This window comes from Rhinolophus hipposideros, assembly GCF_964194185.1.
Source record: "Rhinolophus hipposideros genome assembly, chromosome: 6".
Taxonomy (NCBI): Eukaryota; Metazoa; Chordata; class Mammalia; order Chiroptera; family Rhinolophidae; genus Rhinolophus; species Rhinolophus hipposideros.
In genome coordinates, this window is record NC_138052.1 from 94,650,921 (window position 1) to 94,674,755 (window position 23,835).

Here is a 23,835-nt window from a genome sequence, read left to right on the forward strand (position 1 = left end):
CTGCAGCTCAGGGCTGGTTGTCTCCTTCATAGGTGTGATGGCTGTGAGGCAGTCCTGCTCGGCATCGAGCAGCAAGTTCTGAGAGCCAACCAGTATAAGGAGGACCACAGCCGGACGCAGCAGCACGTGGAGGCAGAGGTAAGGAAGGGGGCTTTGCTCCCCGCCCCTGCTGGCCGCTTCTTCCTTTCTCTCGTGAGTCTTGGTGTAGATGAAACAAGCTGTCACCAACACAGAGGCACTGGGCCAGGTGGCAGGATCAAGGTGCATGTCATAGATCCCTGCTCTTGGTGCCCCTGTCTCCTCTCTGATTCCTGGGCGCCAGAGGGCGAGAGGCTTGGAAAGCAGAGAATGTTGTGATTCCTCAGTCCACACGCACGTTGCAGCTGAAGAGCAAAAGGAACGAGTTTGGGGGTGTCCCCTAAAGATGGACAGGTAGATGGGGGTTACCAGGCATGGTGGAGGGAGGGTGCAGTTGAGATGGAGCTTCAAGGCCCGGGTACTGCTGTGTTTCCTACACTGCGTGGTAGGTACAGCACTCATGCTGTTCTTCTCTAAACTGTACATATATTTATAACCTTTAAAAAGAAGAAAGGGAAACACTTTGGCGGATGAAATGCAAGTGAAGATAAAAGTGATTTTGGTTTTAGTGACATCTGGTTGTTCAGGACACTTGCAGCCTCTCGGAGGGACAGGCTCCAGCCTTTGGGTTAATGGGCATTTGTTTGGGTGCCTGTAGCCTGGACACCTGTGGTATGACCTCAGACTCTGTCTGGAGCCCTCAAGATCAAAATGTTAGCATCGGAAGTCCTTTTCTAGTGTGACAGGGCTTGAAGTGTTGATGGTATTTAATGTTTTGTAAATCAGGTGTCCAGGAGTGTGGCAGAATGGGGCCCAGAATTACAGCTAAGAAACGTTAGAAATAAGTAGACGTGCCTTTCAAGGGGGGATTTGTGAAATTTGAAGATTTCCACTACTCTGTATGTACTCCTTGCAAATAAAAACTCTGTTTTTTTGTCTTTGTAAGACCAGCTCCTTGTCCCATGTTTACCCATAGAAGTTGCTCAGATGTTGAGCTGAATATTTCTGGCACAACTTAAAGTGGGTCAGTGGACTGCTGAACTCTGCTTTTCATGAACCAGAGCAAATTTATTTGGGATACACACACACTCCCCTCTGTGCATATATGCTTACTCTGTGGATGCCCGGTCCATCATTAATTTTTCACCCAACTTCTAGCTAAAGAAGTATGAACCACATTTAATTTATCAGCCAAAAACAAATATAAGTAGGAAAATAAGCCTGCTGCTTCTCTAATAAGTTGTGTAACCCCATTCTTGAATATTGTGGCTTCTTCTCTGACCTGGGATTGGTGTCTGAATAAAGTAAGAAGGGCTGATTACTCCGTCCTCTCCATTGATTCTTTCCTGTAAATCAAACCCTGGAAGCAGTTGAGGTTTGGAGGTGAAACGCGTGCATATGATGTGGAGTAGCCTGTGTCGCACAAACTGTCTTTACCCGGGTCAGTCTCCTGGGAGGAGCCTGATCACTGCTGGCTGCCCCATCGCGCCCGGACTGTTGCCAGGTGTGTGGTAGGGGGTGGGGTGGGCAGGGATTGTGGAGGTTAGCAAAGACGAATGACACTAGTTTTATAGTTTCGAATGGTTCGAGTTTATTTCCGTGATGAATGGCATCTGACGAAAGAAGGGTGTGAGCAGAGGTATTTTAGACACTTGACTAAGGTTGAGGCATGACCAATACTTAGACAACAGTGTGCACTTTATAATTATTTTTAAAAAAGAGAGTCAGCACCTGTGGATTTGTTGTCAGTGGCCCTCTGTGGGAAAACACGGCTGTGGATACCCCAGCTGCCAGAGCCTGATGCTGCCACCAGGGGGCAGTAAGGGTTTGATTAAGTTTGAGAAAGAAATGGAAGGAAAAGGCTTAAGGCCACCTCCACCACCGATGAAAACAGTCTAGCGACTTAATAATCTTCTAGAATGTGTGGCACAGACCAGTGTGAAGAGAAGGAGCGCGTGAAAGCGTGGAGCCTTGGCACTTTTTCTGTTCAGTAAATGTATGATCAGGCTGCCAGGTGTAGGATCACCCGCCAGCAAAGGTTCATTAAATATTTGTTGACTTGGAAAGAAATCGCCAAAGAACAAAAGTATAATTCTATCGTATTCTGTTTGTATTTATGCTTCTGTTACCCTTGACATAAGTATTTTTAGCCGTTTTCTCAACTGAGTTGATCTTTTCTTTATTTGTCCTTAAGTTAGACTTCTTGTTCTCAAAGAGAAAAGCTTGGTGCCTCTGCCTCCAAATCTTGTAACAGCAGGTTCCTTTTGGTGAGTTGTAGCTTCAGGAGCCTTCTGTCTTAACGAAGTCAGCTCCTCACATACTGCCCAAGAATATTCTCTCCTCTGAGCCTTTCACAGAAATAATACATGAATTAGTGATAATTACAGCAAACCGGGTGGCTGGATGGCTCAGTTGGTTAGAGCAGGAGCTCTGAACAACAAGTTTGCTGGTTCGATTCCCACCTGGGCCAGTGGGCTGCGCCCTCCACAACTAGATTGAAGACAACGAGCTGCTGCTGAGCTTCCAGAGGGGCGGCCGGATGGCTCCGTTGGTTAGAGCGCGAGCTCTCAACAACAAGGTTGTCAGTTCAATTCCCACATGGGATGGTGGGCTGCGCCCTCTGCAACTAAATATTGAAAACGGCGACTGGACTTGGAGCTGAGCTGCGCCCTCCGCAACTAGATTGAAGGACAACGACTTGGAGCTGATGGGCCTTGGAGAAACACACTGTTCCCCAATATTCCCCAATTAAAAAAAAAAGTAATTCCAGCAAATCTGGGGGAGACAGAACAATAACGTTTATTCGCCGTTTCATTATCTCTGAGCGAGCACTTTGGAGGAGAGGCATCACAAAGCACCTCCTCGTTTATATTTGATTTTGGAGCATATTTTTCTTTATATTTGAATGAGCCTGTGTCTGATGTTCTATGGGTGTTAATATATAGCTATCACTACATTCACAAAGTAGGCTCTGTTCCAGACATGTAGGTAAGAAAGCATAATTGGACAAAGTCAGCTCTGTTTTCTGTGAGGCAGAAACCCCCGCAGGAGTTAAGTTAGAGTGCACCCAAAGTGTGCCTCCTGGAGAGGCATTCTCTCTCTGTCTGCCAGCTCTCCTTTTCTTTCTACCACTTTTCCAACTGCGGCCTCTACTTGCTGTTTTCCACCTTTGTTTTACCCTGCAACTGAGAGTTTTCCTATCTGGGGAGGCTCTTCTCACTCCTTTTGCCTGAAAAGGGTCTCTGAGAGCTAGGCTGCAGTTTTGTCAGCAGGTGCACCTGAAAACTCCTGAGGCCCATGTGTTGACAAACTCCAGATCATCTAGGGTAATGGAATGGGGTAGCCAGCCAGCCAGGCCACTCAGCAAGAAATTTGGAAGGAATTGGGACATTTAGGCCAAAGAAGACAAGTCTGTGTGTGAGTGTGTGTGTGTGTGGGGGGGTGTAATTGTCATCATTTGACAGATGGGTCTCTGAAAGAGGAATTAGACTTCATGAGGTTGTTTCACGAGGCCGACGCATGTTCGGAGCTACCCATCTCTTGCAAGTCGGCTGTTATGAGGCTAAGAAGGGAGAGCTGCCTTGGCAAGTGGGGTGTATGTGCCACAGTGGAGTCTGCTTCTCAGGCTGGCAGGTCAGGAACTGGCCTCTCAGCTTAGCCACCAAAACTCTGACTCCAATGCTAGCCCAAGTCACTTGAGGTCACTATCAAAAGAGGAAGGTTAGTTAATTTCTGCTAGGCTTGTAATGACAGATTCTATAGAAACACAGGTGCAGAGGATCAAAAATAGAATCATTATTTGGGGATTGATTAAAATTTTTTTTTCTTACCATGTTGGGATTATGAGGCTATTTTTCAGTAAATGTTAGATACTGTCGAATGAACTCAAAAAGAGTCTGGAGGCTTTGGCTAGAAATAAATGATAAAGATTTATTCAAGGGCCTTACCATTTGCAAACCAGAAACACAACTCGGCGATACCCAGAGTGTTCCCAAGAAGAAAAGCTGAGGGCTCTTACAGTAAAAAGTACGTTCTTTTTTTTATTATTATTTATTGGGGAAAAAGTACGTTCTTGAGAAGAATGGGTCCTGCATTCTTAGCTTCCGTATTGGTCCAAGATGGTAATCCTGGCGATGACCAGTTGTCTGGACAGTGGATATCAGATGGTCTGGATACCTGAACATTCTTCCTCAATCTTTCAGGGGGTAATCACAGGGTTATCTGGAGGTCTGATGTCTATCCAGACATTGGAGCAGGACTGGAAAGCTCAAAAGGTCAAGTTCCCAGGCTAGTTAGAACAAGAATAGAATCATTTCCTCAGGCCTCAACCTAAAATTTAGCAGCTTGACTAGTGACCCCATTTTATTTCTTCACTCTGTTCCTCAGTATATTAAATGAAATAATTGACATAGAAAACTTTGTACTATAAGCTGATTGTTTAGCAAAAATTATAAAGGACTAGAGGACATAAGGTCAAATGCTGTTTATCAGCCAAGATGAATGATATTACGGAAACTATACTTTTGTGTTTATTTTTAATAAGCTGTTTTTTGCTAAATGTAAAAGGTAATCATCTGCTTAGAAAGATACCATTCTTAGAAATACAGGCCTTGTATTGAAAACATGTTAGTTTTCTAATGTTTTATTTAGATAAAATTTTGTCAGCTTTTGGGGAAGCCTTAAATTGAATTCTCTCAGGCAGTGCATCACAGGTACTGAAAATATGGGCATGAATCTTGTTTTTTTCATTGTCTTAATGTATATTTTTAAGTTGTAGTATCTTTTAATACATTGGAAAAATCAGAGGTAACTGACATGCAAAGAAATAAACTTGTCAAGCTGTGACCTCTTATTAAGATTTTAATTAATTTTCCTCAGAATACTTAGAAAGAATGTCAAATTGGAGAACTCCTGGAATGTTTTTATAAACATCTGTTTTATAAAGCAGTGATAACTGAGAAATCACGTTTCTTAATCTCTCCTCCCAGGCCATCAAAATACACCTTGAAATAAAAACAAATGTCTGTTTTATAAGAGAAAGAGTGGCAAGCCATCCATTTGCTCCAAATTTTTCACTCTCTTTGTCACCAAGTAACTACTGAACAAGAGCTCCCAAGGCAGCAGTGAGCCCCTACGGGTATGCGTAGGGCACCGAGGTGGCTCTTCTTGGTCTGGCAGGACACTGGATAAACCCTGACTTGATGTATGCTGCCCTCTGTATTCACAATCCCCTGTGCTCCTTTCAGAAAAGTTACAGTGTTGATTGAGGCGACAGCAGTTTGGGACATGGGTGTTCCGACATCTCAAAACAACAGCAAAAAAACAGAGACAAATGACCTACAATCGAGTTGAGGCTCATCCTGCAGATGATGTCTCCTCTAGGAACTTAATTTCTGTCTCACTCTCACAGTGCTGTCTCTTACTCACGCTCCCGAGACTGGCTGTTGAGAACTTCAGACCCTGACAACTCCCTTCTCACTCTGTAAAAAATCAAGCCTGCTTCCCAGAGAACATGAAAGCTCCTTTACTTTCTCACCAACACACATACACTACCTTGTCCTGGACCAGCTTCCTCTTCATTCTAATGATTAAAATAAAACTGCAGCTGCCATGGAAGGCAGTGTGGAGGTTCCTCAAAAAATTACGAATAGAATTACCATATGACCCAGCAATCCCTCTCCTGGGTATCTACCCAAAAAACCTGAAAACATTTATCCGTAAAGACACGTGTGCTCCAATGTTCATTGCAGCTTTGTTTATGGTGGTTAAGACATGGAAACAACCTAAATGTCCTTTGATAGATGAATGGATAAAGAAGTTGTGGTATATATACACAATGGAATACTATTCTGCCATAAGAAAAGGTGAAATAGTGCCATTTGCGACAACATGGATGGATCTTGAGATTATTATGCTGAACAAAATAAGTTAGACAGAAAAAGTCGAGAACCATATGATTGCAAGCAACAAAGGAACAAGCCAAACAAAGAAAGAGACAAAAGCTCATAGACACAGACAATAGTTTAGTGGGTACCAGAGGGTAAGTGGTGAGGGCGATTGTAGATAAGGGTAAACGGGATCAAATATATGGTGATAGAAGGAGAAATGACTTAAAAAAAAGAGCTAATGCTTCCTCTTTTGCTTTTTTCTTCTCTCAGCCAGCTAAACGGGCAAAGGCATCAGAGAGCCATTAGAGCTGGTTGTGGACGGTGTATATAAACAGGCACAAAGTTGGTACAGTCCCTTTTCTGAACGCAATATAACAACAGTTATTAAACTGTAAAATGTGCATACCCTTTGATCTGGAAAGCTCACTTCCAGGAATATGTTCTTCACAGATGTTCACAAAAGTGTGCCAAGGTGATTGTAGGAGCTCTGTGATGAGGAAAACAAACTGGGAGCTAATTTAAAGATTGTAGAACATTCGTACCTGAATAGTACACAGGTGTTAACAGAGCATATGTGTTCTGACTGGGAAAATTTTCAGGAGTTGCTTAAATACAGAGGGTGCCAAAAAAAATGTATACATATTTTAAGAAAGGAAAAAACTGTATTAAAATCATAATACAATGAAGGACGCTAGCATTCATTTGATTAATGCCATCTTTTGAGTGAACATCGTACTACACATTGCTACCGTAATTTAATTCAACTTCAAAAAGTAATACATAGATAACATCTCTTAAAATGTGTACATGTTTTGGGCATCCCCGGTATATTTGAGCTACTCTGTTAAGTGCAGAAAGGTATTCTGAAAACAGGAGTGTGGTCGCATTTTACCAGGTTTTACTACGTTTTAATCATTTGCCACTTAATTGGCTGAAGTTCATTATTTAGTTGTTTATTCGAGAAGGGCTTCTGGAGCTATATTCCCAGAGTTCTTGTGAAAATATTTGGTTTCCTATGTGAACAACAGTAGTTAGCTGAGTATGGAGTCCTTGGTTACCTTTCTTTTCCTGAGGCTATTTTAAGCACTGCTTTCTTTCACTTCTTTGCCAAATGAAGCCGTTTGACTTTTCCCCTCTTTTCAACCAAGCAAGCATTAGTTCCACTTTTTTGTGCTTGACTCATTTCCACTTACCTACTCCGTGAATAGCCCCTGCCTCTTTCTTCTCATCTGGGTTTCTGAAAATAATTTCCGATTTTCTCACAGAGGGTTCTGGCTTCTTCCCTGGGTGGCCCCCATTCTAATGAGAATGAGTGCGGTGGGTTTCTAGTGCATACAGGCTGGGCACACCAATTTTATGTCTCCCTTCAGGTTACCAACATCAAGAAGACACTCAAAGCCACCGCGTCCTCCTCGGCTCAGGAGATGGAGCAACAGTTGGCTGAACGGGAGTGCCCCCCTCACGCTGAGCAGAGGCAGCCCACCAAGAAGATGTCCAAAGTGAAAGGTCTGGTCTCCAGCCGCCACTAGGGCCGGCGGGGGCAGCTGGCACTCACCAGGCCTGGGTCAGGTGGGGAGGGGACACCAAGGGCCCATTCACTCCCCTCTCTACCTTCAGTGAGTTCCAGACCTGCCCATCCCCTCACCAGCACCTCCCCACCCTGTTGGTACTGTTCCAGAAGAACCGTTAACTCCCTGCCCTTGCCCACTCCCTCCTGTCCCCAGTTCCTTCAGACTCAGGGGCTCCACTGATGCCATCCCAACAGGGTCAGACACTGCCCAACTTCCCTCCGGGAGGTTCTTGTCTCTGTTGAAGGGCTTGTCTCCCTCCCAGTTCTTTTGCTCCGTGTCATTTTGTCAGGCTGCTTATTGCCAGAGTCAGCTTTAACTGGCCCACAGGGATGACTGCGAAGGAGGCCCCCCTGAGTGATTCGGGGTGCTCCTCGTCCAGCTCGTGTACCACAGTACCCACAATGGTGCAGGCAGTCTCTAGCCAAGGATCAGAATGCTGTGTTTTCCCTCTCCTGCCTTGTCCCTTGTCGGCAGCTCTGATCAGGCCACAGAGGGATGTGATGCTGGGCTATGTTTACTAAACCTGCGGGTTTTCAGCCTCTTAAGCCCAGCTCCAATCTCTCAGTAGTTAGGAGCACTGGGCTGGCTAACGTCTGGTATCAGCACCAGTGGAGGTGCTGTGGGCCTGCCCGGTGGCAGAACCTTCTTCCAGCTTGGTGTTCTCTGCTGCCTCCGACTGCTCAGACTGGTTTTCGGTGTGAAGGCTCCAGCTGCCCCCTGGGGCCATCTGCCAACACTTGCTCTCCCACGATCTTGAATTGCTCCCGATCTTTAATTCCTCCCGGCTGCATCTGTGGTGGGGATGGTGGTGCCACGGCCCCTCTCTCTGGGGAAGGACCTGTTGCTGCCTCTGTCTGTTTCTCTCCCCCCTCTCCCCCCACTGATGACCCAGAGCCCTCTGATGATGGCATTCTCCTGGCAAGAGAAAAGGACTTGACTAGCCTTTCTGAACTTGAACAGTTTCAGGTTATATTTTAATTTTTTTTTTGTACAGGTTCTGATTCTAATACATTTCAACATGCTTTTTTTCCCCCTTGTGTCAATATTTGTTATAAGACTAATCGCCAGGGATTTTTCACCTGGTTGGAGGGTGGCGTGTGTGTATGTGTGCGTGTTTTGTTTTGTTTTTTTAAGGGGAGGTGGAGGTCTGGACTGATTAACTAAAGTTCATTGAGGGAAAAAGCACATTTTAGAACAAAAAATAAAAGTGTAGATTTAATTTATGTAACTGGAGTGTAGGGTCACCTGGCTGGTGGAGCTTGGGGGGCTGGGGTGAGGGTGGTTCAGGGTATGGGATGCTGTTTCAGCACCCTGTGACAATGGATTTCTCTCTTTCCATCGTGTCCGGCAACTACCTACCATTGGTCAGATGTCAGCAGGTATTCTCGTTTTCCTTTTAGGCTGGTCCATGTGCCCAGAGAATATGCCCAACTAGAGAGTTTAATTCCCAAAGTGTATTTCATGAAACCCCTTGTCAGATTTTCTGTGGAAAAGGGGTTCTGTTGTTAAATAAATCGGGCTCATCCTGCATCCCATATCCTCATTGGAAATTCATGATCATGGTCTCCGAGCAGGTCTGGGTGAGGCAGCCTGTCTTCACACTGACGTCACCACCAGATCCTTTCTGCTGATACCTAGTGGGACACATTTTGGTATTTTGGAAATACTTCTCAAAAATAACGACAGTCATTTGTGGCTTAATTATGGGATATGTTCAGAGAATTGTGTCGTTAGGTGGTTTTGTTGGGCATCGTGCGAACATCGTAGAACATTACACAAACCTAGGTGGTCCAGCCCTCGACACACCTAGGCTGTGTGGTACAGCCTACTGCTCCTGGGCTACAGACCTATGCGGCGTGTAACACTGTAGGCAGTTGTAACACAGTGGTCAGTATTTGTGTACCTAAACACAAACACAGAAAAGGTACAGTAAAAATAAGGTGTGAAAGATAAACAGACACACCTGTACAGGGCACTCAGCATGAACGGAGCTCGTAGGACTGGGTGTTGCTCCGGGTGGTCAGTGAGTGGGGGTGGGGGTGGATGTGACAGCCTGGGACATCCTGTACATGACTGTACACTGTCCACACTGCACACTCAGGCTACACTAAACTTGCAGAAAATATTTCTCTTCAATAATAAATTAACCTTAGCTTTCACTTTTTTCTTTAAACTTAATTTTTTTTAACTTTTTGACTCTTGTAATAACACTTAGCTCAAAACACAAGTATAGTACAACTGTACTAAAATATTTTCTTTCTTTATATCCTTATTCTACAGTATAAGCTTTTCTCTATTTTTAAAGTGTTTGATTTTGCTTTTTACAGTTTTTGGTAAGAACTAAGATACAAACACACACATAGCCCAGGCCCACACGAGTCAGGTCCACAACTATCACTGTCTTCTGCCTCCACAGCTCCTCCCACTGGAAGGTCTGGGGGCAGTGACATGCATGTCACCTCCTGTAACAACACTGCCTTCTTCTGTAACACCTCCTGAAAGGCCTGCCTGAGGCTCTTCTTGAGGACGTGTCACCCTTTCCAGAAAGCACTAAGATGTGGTCACTAGTGACAGGAGTTTTTCAACTCCATTATAACCTTATGAAACCACTGCCCTGTAAACTGTCGGTTGCTGACCGAAATGTCGTTATGGGCGCAGGACTGTTTTCTTCTAGACCCCAAACAGGCACACTTGCTCTGAGTGAGTAGTCTTTCATCCTTACCTTGCCCACTGATTAGTAGAGTAGGACCTGTGGCTTGACTGGTATGAAACGTGTGATTATTTTTTGTTGCCCCACGGCCCTAAGGAGCTGTAGATTCATCTCCACACTTCTGCTGCGTCCTTAAAAATGGTAATGACAATAATAACACATTTGTAAAGTGCTCTACAAAGTGTCTTCATGAACAATAAGTCATTGAATCCCTTCCATCCAGACCATCTTCTGAGGTTGGTAAGAGTAATCCTCACTTTACATATGAGAAAATGGAACTCAGAGGTTCACAGTACCACCATGGTAAGTGGCAAAATGATTCCTGGATCTCCTGACTCGTACGTCCTGCCACCTTCTCTGTGTTACATTCTAATTTAGGGTCTGCTCCCCAAATTTGGCACCCCTCTTGCCTGTTTGGTCTTCAGAGCTTATCTTGCTTTTAACTGATACCCAACACACCACAGTCTCTGCTTCCCAAACCCACCCAGCCACTTTATGAGGCCAAGAGTATGAGGGTAGGGCTCCAGAAACGGAGAGGAGCCGAATGTTCTTTGCTCTGCTGGGTGGGACTTGGGTAGGGGGCCTGGCCTCCAGGCTCTGCGTGCTATGACAGCAGGCCTCAGGTCTGAAATGTTTTTACATAGGTGTTTTCCATGTACATACAACATTCAGGAGAGGTGTCTTCATCAATGGGGACATCTTAGGTTAATAAGGAGACACTGCAGTATTAAAACAGCTCAGGAGTAGTGCCTGTGGGCGGGCTCTACCACCTTTAGTCCTAAACTGTCTGCTTCCTGACGTCCTCTGCTCTTCTTTAGACTGTCCATGTGACTGAGGCATGGTTCCCACTTGGGTCACAGTAGGGAGGTGGTCAAAACCCCCAGTACAGGCCATTGTTGTTCCAAATCCAAGATGGCCGCCATCGATAGGCTTCTCCCTTGAAACTTGAGTCACAGGAAGTGGGGACCAAAGACACTAAGATGAGAAGCAGCTTGTGATGATTTTACGTATTTGCTGTTTTCTTCATCTCTGATGTGCTGGGTTGCCTGAAACCAAACCACATTCCAATTCTTGTACTTAGAGTCATTATTCTAACAGCCTGAGACTACAAACATTTTTAAAAATCCAGGAATTAGTTGATTTTTCCTGGACCTGAAGAACTGTCACACTACTTAATATTTGAATTTCAAGTATAGCATACTCTCAGTCTGTAATTGTACCTGTGTCTTCCTGGGGAATTTGTGTACAGCCATGAGCACCTGACTGCTTCATTAAACCTTTCTTGTAGTTATGCTTGAGATTTACAGATTGAAATCGATTTTTTATTATATGTGAATTTCATTTTACATCTCCTTTACCTTGAAGACATTAAATTGGTCTCTTAAACTTAGATCTGTTAGGTCGGTTATCTATTATATTATATATCTATTATATTATATTATATATTATATATTATATATTATATATCTTATATATATAATATATATAATTATATTATTATATTATTATATTATATTATATAATTATAATATATAATAATATATAATATAATATAATATAATATATAATATAATATAATAATATATAATATAATATAATATTATATATATAATTATATCATTATATCATTATATTATAATATATAATTATTATAATATATAATAATATATAATTATATATTATATATATTATATATTATATATAATATATAATATATATTATATATATTAATATATATTAATATAATATAATATATAATATATATTATATTATAATATATAATTATTATATATTATATAATATATATATTATTAATATATAATTAATATATTATATATTATAATATATAATATATAATTATTGATAATATATAATTATTGTTATATATTATTATATATATAATATATATAATATATATTATATTATATTATATATCTATTATATTAGGTCAGTAAAGGTGGTGTTAACTATGGGAGATGAGTGGGGACAACTTGCTTGAGAATGTGGCCGTGTAAAGATTCATTCTTCTGGTTGTGATTTTTTTCACTCAGTTGTCTGACAGCTTCTTTAGGAAAAACTAGGAGTGGAATGTTTGAGATTCAGAGTGCTCCCCCAGAAGGCCTTGCCAGACTTACATTCCCCCAGCTGTGGAAGCCAGAGCTTCACAACGGGGTACCAGAGTGTGAGAGCCTGAGTGGGTGACAGATGGTGGCCTGATGAGGCGATCGCTTTCTGTGTGTGCCTTGTGACAAGCTGTGTGTCCCAGCCCTGGACAGCCCTAGACATTGTCATTCTTTTTTACATTATCGCCAATCTGATTGAGGGACTGAGTACCTCCTTGATATTATATTGTTCATTTCTTTAATTACTTACCAGTATTTTTCATATGCTGATTATTTCATTACATTTCTTCGTTTGTAAAGAAATTGTTCTTTTACTCATTTTGACACCAGGGCTGTTGCTTTTTTAATGCGGATTTCTAAGTACTACCTAGAAACTACCAGCAGAGGGCAGCAGTGCACCAGCGTGCTGAGGGATTGGTGCTGAAATACACTACAAAATAACGGTATATTTTGGGCAAAGAAGAACCCGAGCGCTGAGACGTTGACATCAGTGGACTCAGGGGAACTCAGAACAAACACAGACAAGGTGGTTAATTTCCTCTTCAAATTGAGTTGTTTGTCTGAAAGTCGATGGGTGGGCTAGGAACAAGAAGATGAAAAGTCAAGGCTAGGTCCCAGAGTGGTACCTGAATCTGCCTGATAGGATACGTCTAGGAGCCCTAAGATGGAGGGCACTTTTCGTGGTGGTGTACCACTGCATGAGTTCCAGGTGGTTGCCCGAGTAGTGTGTGTGTGTGTGTGTGTGTGCGCGCGCGCGCGCGCGCGCGCGCGCACACACGCGTGTGCATGCGCAGATACCCACCCACCCTCCAGAAAGGTAGCTGAATAGCTCTCTTTGAGCTGGCTTGTTCTCAGGCTCACTGGGTGAGTTCTTAAACTCATAGCTTAATAAGGAGGGCCTGGGTGGTGATGCTGGGATGTGGGGTTATGGAGGGGGAGGACCTATGGATGCTGCCCTGGCCTCCTTTCACCCTAGGAAGCTCGATGAGCCTCAGGAAGATGTGAAGCTCCTGAAATCATGCAGAATCATCTACGCTCTTACGTTAATTGTAAAAAGGTTTAATTTTGAAATGTATATAGATTCATAAATGGCAGCAAAAATAGTGAAGAGGCCAGTGTACCTTTCGCCCAGTTCCCCCAACAGTAACATCTCCCATAACTTGAGTACAACAGCGAAACCAGGAAATTGACATTGGTACAGTTCAGGCCTTACTCGGACGCTGTGAGTTTTACCTGCACTCGTGTGCGCGCGCGCGTGTGCTTGCGGGTGTGTGCCTGTGTGAGTGTGTGCTTTGCGGGTGAGTGTGTGTGCATGTATGTGTGTGAGTGTGCACGCACACGTGCTTGTGGGTGTGAGTGTGTGTTTGTGCATGCCATTACTGAGCTATGTGAGCAGTCCTGGACTGTAATCTTTTGGACTTCTTGTTTTGTGGGAAAAGTATACTCGTACCCATATTTGTTTAAATTGTTAGAAGAGTTCTGTTCCTTTCAGCCATAACATTTCCTAACTTACATACAATTGCAAGGTGCAGGAAATCTAATGCAAACTGGTTAAAAAAAATAGCAAGGGGAGGAATATTGGTTCATGTAGTAAAACCCAGAGGCATGACTGAACTGGCCCCAAAGGTTCATGGACAGGGGAGGTGTCTGGAAAGAAATTTGAGGTGTTGCTACCAGGGGGAGGGAAATAGATGCTGGGGAGTAAACCACAGGTGTCCTCTACCTCCAGCAGGGGTTTTCTTTCCTTCCCAGGTCAAATCATCTATGACCAGGAGAACAGGATCATATAGTACATTCTTTCTTTCAAAAAATCTTTTTACTGTAAAATGAGATACAGAAAAAGACACACGAAAAAGGTAGAGTTTAATGAACTGTTATAAGGCAAACACCCCAAACGCTCTTGTAACCAAGAGACAGGATGTTGCAGCATCCCCTCCCCCATGCAGGTCCTCCATGTCTCCTGTCCCAATCACAGCCACCCCCTGACTCCAATAATGAACACTACCTGGCTTTCACAGTAATCACTTCCTTGTGTCTGTATAGTTTTATCATCCATGCACGCATCCCTAGAAACTGTGGTTGTCTTGCCCACTTTAAAAACTCTATCTTATACATCTCTTTTAATCTTTCTCCCTTTCTTTTCCTTTCCTTTCATCTGTTGAAGAATCCAGGCCTCTTGACTGTAGCATTTCTCACGGTCTGGATTTTGCTTGCTGCTCACGCATGGGACAGTTTAATGCGCTCTGTTGCCCTCGGTATTTACTCTTCATTCTCACCTGGATCAGAAGCTTGATCAGACTCAGCTTCTATTTCTCTGGCAAGACTCTAGGTGGCCACCTAATGTCAGGCTGCCTCTCTTGTGGCGTTTGTAGCCGTGGGGGCTCAGTCCTTAGATCCAGTAATTCACTGGGGGTCCAAAATGGTGACATATATTGTTTTCCTTGTGCTGTGATTCACATTTTGTTGCTTATTAATTTTGTCATTCCATACAATTTATAAGCAAATAGGCTTTGAGAAGATATACCGAGAGTGTTAAACAGATGACGGCAGACATTGATGAGACTATTTTAATGTTTTATGTAAGATAATGAGAAGAACCACAGCTGCCACTGTTACAAAATGATAATATTTTAATTCCATCATTTCTTTTTCATTTAGTTGCTGGAATTCCTAATAAACAGATGCTTCTTTTCATCTACCATGAGGTTACCCAGTGGTATAGCTCATATAGCAGGGGCAGGATAAATGCTTCCTTTTCTCCCTACATTTACCAGTTTGCAAAATAATAAACTGGTTCCTTATTATCTTCCGGAGGTGACCAATTTATTTTCAGTATCATTATGAACTCATAGATTTAAATAAATTTGATGTGTTTCAATTTGTTGGAATTATTACTATGATCGAAGCTCAAACTCTCCCATCTTTGCCAGTGGGAACCTCTGTGGGTTGGCTCCTATGTTCTTTTTTTTTTTTTTAAAGATTTTATTGGGGAAGGGGAACAGGACTGTATTGGGGACTTCATTGGGGACAATGTGTACTTCCATTCCATACAATTTCCAAGTCAAGTTGTTGTCCTTTCAATCTTAGTTGTGGAGGGTGCCGTTCAGCTTCAAGTTGTCCTTTCAGTCTTAGTTGTGGAGGGCACAGCTCAGCTCCAGTTGCCTTTGCTAGTTGCCGGGGTGCAGTCCACCCCCACTATCCCTTGTGGGACTCGAAGAGTTGAAACAGCAACCTTGTGGTTGAGAGGTTGCGCTCCAACCAACCGAGCCATCCGCGAAGCAGCTCAGCTCAAGGTGCCGTGTTCAATCTTAGGTGCAGGGGGCGCAGCCCACCATCTCTTGCGGGACTAGAGGAATTGAACTGGCAACCTTGGTTGAGAGCCCACTGGCCCATGTGAGAATCGAACTGGCAGCCTTCGGAGTTAGGAGCACGGAGCTCTAACCGCCTGAGCCACCAGGCCGGCCCTCCTATGTTCTTTTGACACTACCCTAGTCTGAGTATAGCCTGTCTATGATGGTTTCCATGCTATTGTTTATGTCAAGATGTTCCAAACTCCTTTTGTACATTTCTCCTCAGACCTGCAGTCAGTCATTTCTCTGCCTTGCCCTGACTTTCAGTGGGAAGTGGCATTTCTTTAGTACACTGTGGCCTCTGCCCACTGCTGTTGGGTTGGCCATTGTTTCTAGGCTTTGTCAGTGGACACACTAATAGCTACAGATAGGATGATAGACAAAATACCTCATAAGTTCATACTGCTATTTCCAATTAAACTTCAGGGCTACAGATTTCTTTATTTAATCTTTAAAAAAAAATTACAGCTCTATCTCCTTTCTTCCACACTGAGAATCCTGATTTTTAGGACACAGGATAATTGTTAAAATATCCCATAATTGCTCATTTGTTTCCGGCAACATTACACACACAGCAGGGAATAGAAATACTAATGCTGTTCCACCAGAATGATAACTGGGAATAGTTTAAAAGTTCTCACCCCAGTTTTTATAGCTGCTCTATATCCGCATTGATAGAGTTTATAAGCCTCATACACCATGTTCTCTTCCTTTTAAACCTCATAGAGTTTGGTTCTACAAGTAACTGTGTATTTAATACTCTCCACTAGTTCTTATGCTGATATCGCTAGCAATTTTGGCAGTCTGAGGCTTGTTCTCTAGTAAGTTTTTCAGGGAGGGCTCATTAGAATATTCCCTGAGTTCTTGTATGTTGACAACATTTTGTACCTTTTGTACTTGAAAGTAAGTTTTCCTGGATACAAAATCCTTGGCTCACACTTTTGCTCCCTTCAACAGGTCACACTCTTTTCTTCTGGTACAAAGCAGTGCTGTTGAAATGTCTGATGATAATCTAATTTTCTTTCCCTTATAAGTTACTTGCTCCTTTTCTCCTTGATGATTAAAGGATTTCCTTCCTTTTAATATCCAGTAAATTTACTAAAATATGTCTTGGTGTTGCAAATTCTGAGTTAATTTTTTTCAGGTCTATTGTGTATCTTTTAAAATATATTCACGTTATTAATCTATTGTGTTTCAGCTCCCAAATCCATTCTTCATTATTGGCTCTGCAATAATGGAGTGGGACCCTGTATTTCTCCTTTGAGAGCTGGCCTCATGGTAAACTTTGTCAGTGGACCGAGGTGTAGGGGTGCTGGTGAAGGAAGGGATTTCTTTTCTCGACTCTATAGTGTTTCTTATGCACCAGACTCCTGCAGTGCATGTGGCTCCCGCAGTGCATGCGGCTCCCGCAGTGCTTGCGGCTCCCGCAGTGCATGCGGCTCCCGCAGTGCATGTGGCTCCCGCAGTGCTTGTGGCTCCCGCCGTGCATGTAGCTCCTGCCATGTATGTAGCTCCTGCAGTGCATGTAGCTCCTGCCGTGTATGTAGCTCCCGCAGTGCATGTGGCTCCCGCAGTGCATGTGGCTCCTGCCATGTATGTAGCTCCTGCCGTGCATGTAGCTCCTGCCGTGTATGTAGCTCCCGCAGTGCATGTAGCTCCTGCAGTGCATGTGGCTCCTGCAGTGCATGTGGCTCCTGCAGTGCATGTGGCTCCTGCCATGTATGTAGCTCCTGCAGTGCATGTGGCTCCTGCAGTGCATGTGGCTCTTGCAGTGCATGTGGCTCCTGCCATTTATGTAGCTCCTGCAGTGCATGTAGCTCCTGCAGTGCATGTAGCTCCTGCCGTGTATGTAGCTCCTGCAGTGCATGTAGCTCCTGCAGTGCATGTAGCTCCTGCAGTGCATGTGGCTCCTGCAGTGCATGTGGCTCCTGCCATGTATGTAGCTCCTGCAGTGCATGTAGCTCCCGCAGTGCATGTAGCTCCCGCAGTGCATGTAGCTCCCGCAGTGCATGTAGCTCCTGCAGTGCATGTGGCTCCTGCAGTGCTTGTAGCTCCTGCAGTGCATGTAGCTCCTGCCGTGTATGTAGCTCCTGCAGTGCATGTAGCTCCCGCAGTGCATGTAGCTCCCGCAGTGCATGTAGCTCCTGCAGTGCATGTGGCTCCTGCAGTGCTTGTAGCTCCTGCAGTGCATGTAGCTCCTGCCGTGTATGTAGCTCCTGCAGTGCATGTAGCTCCTGCAGTGCGTGTAGCTCCTGCAGTGCATGTAGCTCCTGCAGTGCGTGTAGCTCCTGCAGTGCATGTAGCTCCTGCAGTGCATGTGGCTCCTGCCATGTATGTAGCTCCTGCAGTGCATGTAGCTCCCGCAGTGCATGTAGCTCCCGCAGTGCTTGTAGCTCCTGCAGTGCATGTAGCTCCTGCCGTGTATGTAGCTCCTGCAGTGCATGTAGCTCCCGCAGTGCATGTAGCTCCTGCAGTGCATGTAGCTCCTGCCGTGTATGTAGCTCCTGCAGTGCATGTAGCTCCTGCCGTGTATGTAGCTCCTGCAGTGCATGTAGCTCCTGCAGTGCATGTGGCTCCTGCAGTGCATGTGGCTCCTGCAGTGCATGTGGCTCCTGCCGTGTATGTAGCTCCTGCAGTGCATGTAGCTCCTGCAGTGCATGTAGCTCCTGCAGTGCATGTAGCTCCTGCAGTGCTCAGTTCCTGCTCTTCTTGGTGGTTAGTGGCACAGGGCACCTCCCCATGGACAGCTTCCCTTGGTACCTCCTTCGGTGGCTTCACAGCCTCAGCAAACTTTCAGTGTGTCACAGCTGTGTCCTCTTCCAAGGTTTTGATCTCAGCCCTGGGAAAGGGGGACCTTTTTTAGGTTCATCTGTCTCAGCTCTAGGTGCAGAGGTTTCTCCCTTTACCTGCTACTCCTGTATTCTTTAGAATTCCTTTTACTCCTTCCTAGCCATTCCCCCATTACTCCAATCCCCTGTTATAGTTAGTAATTCTTTATATGGAATGTTCCCTATTCAAATTACTTTGTTTCTGTCTCCTCAGTGGATCCTGACTGATGCAATGCAGTATCAATGCAGTATCTCCCCAGCCCCCTTTTTTAATTTCAGAAAGTGTCTGAATTTTAGTTTTTCGTATTTGTTTTGTTCCCTTGCTATGAATTTCACTTTCAGGGACTCCTTTGCAAATTTCCCACGTTTGACATTTTCTCTTGAATCCCTTTCATGCGTTCTTTCTTTTGATTTAAATTTGTTTTCCTATTTTCACATTCTCTTTTATGTTTCTTCTAATTTAATCTTCATATCTGAAATGATTTTTTTCTTTTATTTTTAAATCTGTCCTAAATGCTGTCATCTCATTTTTGAGTTTTTCTAATTCTGGCTTTTTCAATGTCTGTTGTTCTTGATTTGGCGCAGTTAGTATAGTTTTGCTCATCGTGTGTGTGGATGTTATTCTGCTCCTTATTCTCTTTTTCACCTACTAGACACTTTGGATGGGATGGGACCTTCATACTTTGTGTTCCTCATTTTTAATGCGAAATTACTTCTCCTGAACATTTGGAATGAGGGGGTTGAGGAAGCATTCCTAACGTCTATTTTCATATTGTGTTAAAAAAAAATATATGGCAAACTATTAGAATGAATATACAAGTTCAGTAAGATTGCAGGACACAAGGTCAATATATAAAAATCAATTGTATTTTTATACACTGGGAGTGAATAACCTGAAAATGGAATTAAGAAAACAATTTCACTTACAATGATACCAAAAAGAATTAATAATGCTTAGGAATAAATTTGACAGCAGAAGTGTAAGACTTACATACTCTTAAAACTACAAAATATTATTGAAAGAAATGTAAAAATCCCAAATAAATGGAAAGACATCTTATGTTCATGGATCAAAAGACTTAATATTATTGAAATGCCAATGCTCTTCAAATTGATCTGCAGACTCAGTGCAATTCCTGTCAGAATCCTGGATGGCTTCTTTGCAGAAATTGACAAACTAAAATTCATATGAAAACTGAAGAGGCCCAGAACAGCCAAAACAAAAGGTCTCACCCCAATTTTTGTAGCTGTTCTATATCTATGTTGATAGAGCTTATCACCTTCACACACCATATTCTCTTTTAAACTTCATATGGTTTGGTTCTACAAGTAATTATATTTAATGCTCTTTTCTTCTTGAAAAAGAAGAAAGTTGGAGGACTTCCCAATTTTAAAACTTACTAAAAAGCAACAATAATTACGAGTGTGGTGATGGTATAAAGTTAGATATATACATGAATGGAATTTACAGTCCATTCACATTTTCAATCGATTGATTTTTGACAAGGGTACCAAGACAATCAATAGGGGAAGGAATAGTGTTTTCAACAAATGGTACTGGGACAAATGGATAGCCACAGGCAAAAAAATTGAAGTTGTATACCTATCTCACACCAGATACAAAATTAGTCCCAAATGAATCATAGACCTAAATATAAGAGCTAAAACTATAAAATTCTTAGGTAAAAACTTAGGGATAAATCTTTGTCACGTTGGATTTGGTAATGGCTTCTTAGCTATGGCACCAAAAGCATAAGAAACCAAGAAAAAAAAATAGGTAAATTGGACTTCACAAAAATGAAAAGCTTTTGTGCTTCAAAAGATACCAACAAGAAAGTTAAAAGACAAACCACTGGCTGGGAGGAAAGATTTACAAATTATGTATTTGATTGGGGACTGGTATCTAGAATATATAAAGAACACTTACAACTCAATAAAAAGACAAATAACCCAATTGTGGTAAAATAAGAAAGATAGTTGGTCCTTGTCCCTCAGTTTCTGGCATAGAACTCCTGAGTGAAAAGGGTGATAGGAGCGTCTTTGTTCTATTGAGGTGATCCTAGGTAGCTTTAGGATGGGGTCTGGTTTCCAGAAAAACCAAGGTTTGCTTAGAAGGTTGGGACTTTCAACCTCATCCCCCAACGTCCAGGGAGGAGAGATGGGCTGGAGATTGAGTTAACCACCAATGGCACAATCATGCCTACATAATAAAATCTCCATAAAAAACCTTTAAATGACAGGGTTTGGAGAGCTTCTGAGGTGGGAAACATATCCATAAGCTGCACCCCAACCCCACGAGGACAGAGGCTTCTGTGCTTATGACTCCTTTGTTTTAATTGTTTTTATTTTATTTTTAAAAGATTTTTATTAAGTATATCGAACATACAATATTAGTTTCAGGTGTACACCATAGTTATTCAACATTTATATACCTAAAAAGTGATCACCATGATAAGTCCAGCATCTGACAACATGTCACGCTATCACAATATTATTATTATTATTTTAATAAATTTTATTGGGGAACATTGTGTTTTTCCAGGGCCCATTAGCTCCAAGTTGTCCTTCAATTTGGTTGTGGAGGGCACAGCTCAGCTCCAAGTCCAGTCACCGTTTTCAATCTTTAGTTGCAGGGGACACAGCCCACCATCCCATGTGGGAATTGAACCAGCAACCTTAGTGTTGAGAGCTTGCTCTCTAACCAACTGAGCCATCCAGCTGCCTCCAGCTGCCCCTCCGGCAGCTCAGCGGCAGCTCGTTGCCTTCAATCTACTTGCGGAGGGTGCAGCTCACTGGCCCATGTGGGAATTGAACTGGCAACCCCATTGTTCAGAGCTCGTGCTCTAACCAACTGAGCCACCCTGCTGCCCCTATCACAATATTATTGACTATATTCCCTGTGCCATACATTACATCCCCATGACTTACTTGTTTTATACCTGGAAATTTGGACCTCTTATTCCCATTCACCTTTCCCCCTTTTAAAATTTTTCAATTACAGTTGACATTCAATGTTCTATTAATTTCAGGTATTCAGCATAGTGGTTAGACTTTGTATAATTTAAGAAATGATCCCCCTGACTAGTCTAGTACTTACCTGGCTCTATACGTAATTATTACCATATTATTGACTATATTCCCTGTGCTTTACTTTACATCCCCATGACTATTTTGTAACTACAAGTTTGTACTTCTTTTTCACCCTGCCCCCAACTAACCTCCATCTATCACTCCAACAAATCTAGTAGCAATATGACACCATACATTCACTGCCTGTGCTAACCCTGCAGGCACATGCTGCGAACAGAGGGTTTGATTCATCCACCACCAGTACTGCTCCTGGGATAGCTCTGCAAAGTGCCAGCACCCCCTGAGGTCTGCTGCCACCTACCGTCTTCCTTAAGGTTCAGCCACTGATAAAACCTCATAAATAACGTTCAGCCATTGATTAAGTGGTACACTAATTGGGTGAGGTGGGGTCTCAGAGAGTCACTAGGTGGGAAGAATTGTGGTCAATGGGTTAATGTAGACTCTGGTTTGGTGCCAGTGCTGAGCATGGAGCGACTCAGCAAAAGTCTCAGAGCACACTTAGGCCAGTTACCACCCACCTGGGGCCCATGGACTCTAATAGTTTTCCAAAAAAGAGTGCAATTCAGGGGTGGGGGACCTGGCTGCTCTCAGAGAAAGTGCCTCAGGTGTTGGGCAGTTAGGTGAGGCAGGGTCCCAATGAGTCAGAGGGTAAAGCAGCAGAGCTCACCAGGCCAATCAAATTCAGATTTGGCCTGTGGGGGCTGGCTTAACACAGAAAAGATGGCACTTTACTGCCTGCTTCATGGGAGGACCCCACATAGGAAGAATGGTGACTGTCCTCCAGGCCTCACCATGAAGCCACACAGCTCAGTCTGTCCTGCATATGTCTCCAACATCCCCCGAGTTACTATCCCTTTGCTGGAGCCTAAGGTGAGTGTCTGCGAGTGAGAGTCTGCGCGTGGGCCATTTAAGAGGACATCTGGGTTTCCTGCAGCCTTCTGTCCCATCTGGAGGGTCAGAATCCCCACTGTTTTTCACAGCCAGATGTGGGGACTCCTCTTCCCAGTACCAGTACTCCAGGCTGGGACATTGGTTTGTAGCTGTGGTCCCTCGCTCCTCTAGGGGAAACCTCTGTGGCTGAGATATCCCTCCTGATTCTCAACTGCCACGTGGAGTTTTGGGGCTAGCTGGTTTCATATCTCTGCCCCTCTTACCCGTCTTGAGGTGGGTTCTTCTTTATATTCTTAGTTATAAAAGTTCTGTTCAGCTAGACTTCAGATGATTCTCCAGATTGATTGTTATATAACTTAATTATAATTTTAATGTGTTTATGGAAGGATGCAGGCACAGTGTTTATCTACTCTGCCATCTTGGACCTCCCACTCATGACCCTTTAGATTTTTTTCTGAACTTTGTGAGTCATTCTAGATAATTATTGAGCCTGGGGGGTGATCCCCCAACTTTGTAGCCAAGTTGGACAGAAGTGTGGGTAACCTGGGGACCTGATACTTGCGGCTGACATTTGAAATGAAGGCAGTCCTGTGGGACTGAACACTTAAACCTGTGGAATGTGACAGGGGAGTTAGTGTTAGAATAGGATTGAGTTGTAGGACACCCAGCTGTGTTGGAGAAGTGAGGTTGGAAAAGATACCTCATATTTGGTGTCAGGAGGGAAAAGACCTCTCACCAATTAAAAAGTGGGCAAAGGATCTGAATGGATGTTTCTTCAAAGAAGATACACATATGGCCAATGAGCACATGAAAAGTGCTGAACATCACTAGTTATTAAGGAAATGTAAATGAAAACCATGATGAGATACTACCCCACACTCACTAGAATGGCTATAATCAAAAAGACAGATGATACACAGTGTATGTCAATTATACCTCAATAACAACAACAAAAACAGCCAGAAACAAAAAGATAACGAGTGTTGTTGATGAGATTGTGGAGGAATTGGAACCCTCGTACACTGCTGGTGGGAATGTAATTTGGTGCAGCTACTGTGACAGTCTGGTAGCTCCTCAAAAAGTTAAACATAGAATTACCACTTGACCTAGCAATTGCACTTCTAGGTAAATACCCAAGAGAATGGAAAACTTATGTCCACACAAAAACCTGTACATGAGAGTTAGCCATTCTTGTTGTTGGGGATGGTGGTGGTCAGGGATGGGTCAGGCTGAGTCCTGATTGGGTCCATACACCAGGCCATCTGCTCTCTAGGATGCAGTCACATTAACCAAACTTTTGAGAATG

General features: G+C 43.3%; 1 protein-coding gene across 4 annotated transcripts in view; it reads left to right on the forward strand.

Moving 5' to 3' along the window:
- The window catches only part of COPS7B (COP9 signalosome subunit 7B), a gene marked incomplete at its 5' end in the record, with an annotated part of 44,054 nt that overhangs the window by 15,079 nt on the left and 5,140 nt on the right, over positions 1-23,835 (forward strand). For 3 of the 4 annotated variants that reach the window (XM_081051553.1, XM_081051555.1, XM_081051556.1), the window contains 2 exons: positions 33-138; positions 7,337-9,066. In XM_081051553.1, the coding sequence (XP_080907679.1) occupies positions 33-138; positions 7,337-7,495 (265 nt within the window). In that variant the 3' untranslated portion in view covers positions 7,496-9,066. Of the gene's footprint in view, positions 1-32; positions 139-7,336; positions 9,067-23,835 lie in introns of those variants that run through there. The other variant, XM_081051554.1, reaches the window with a different exon arrangement.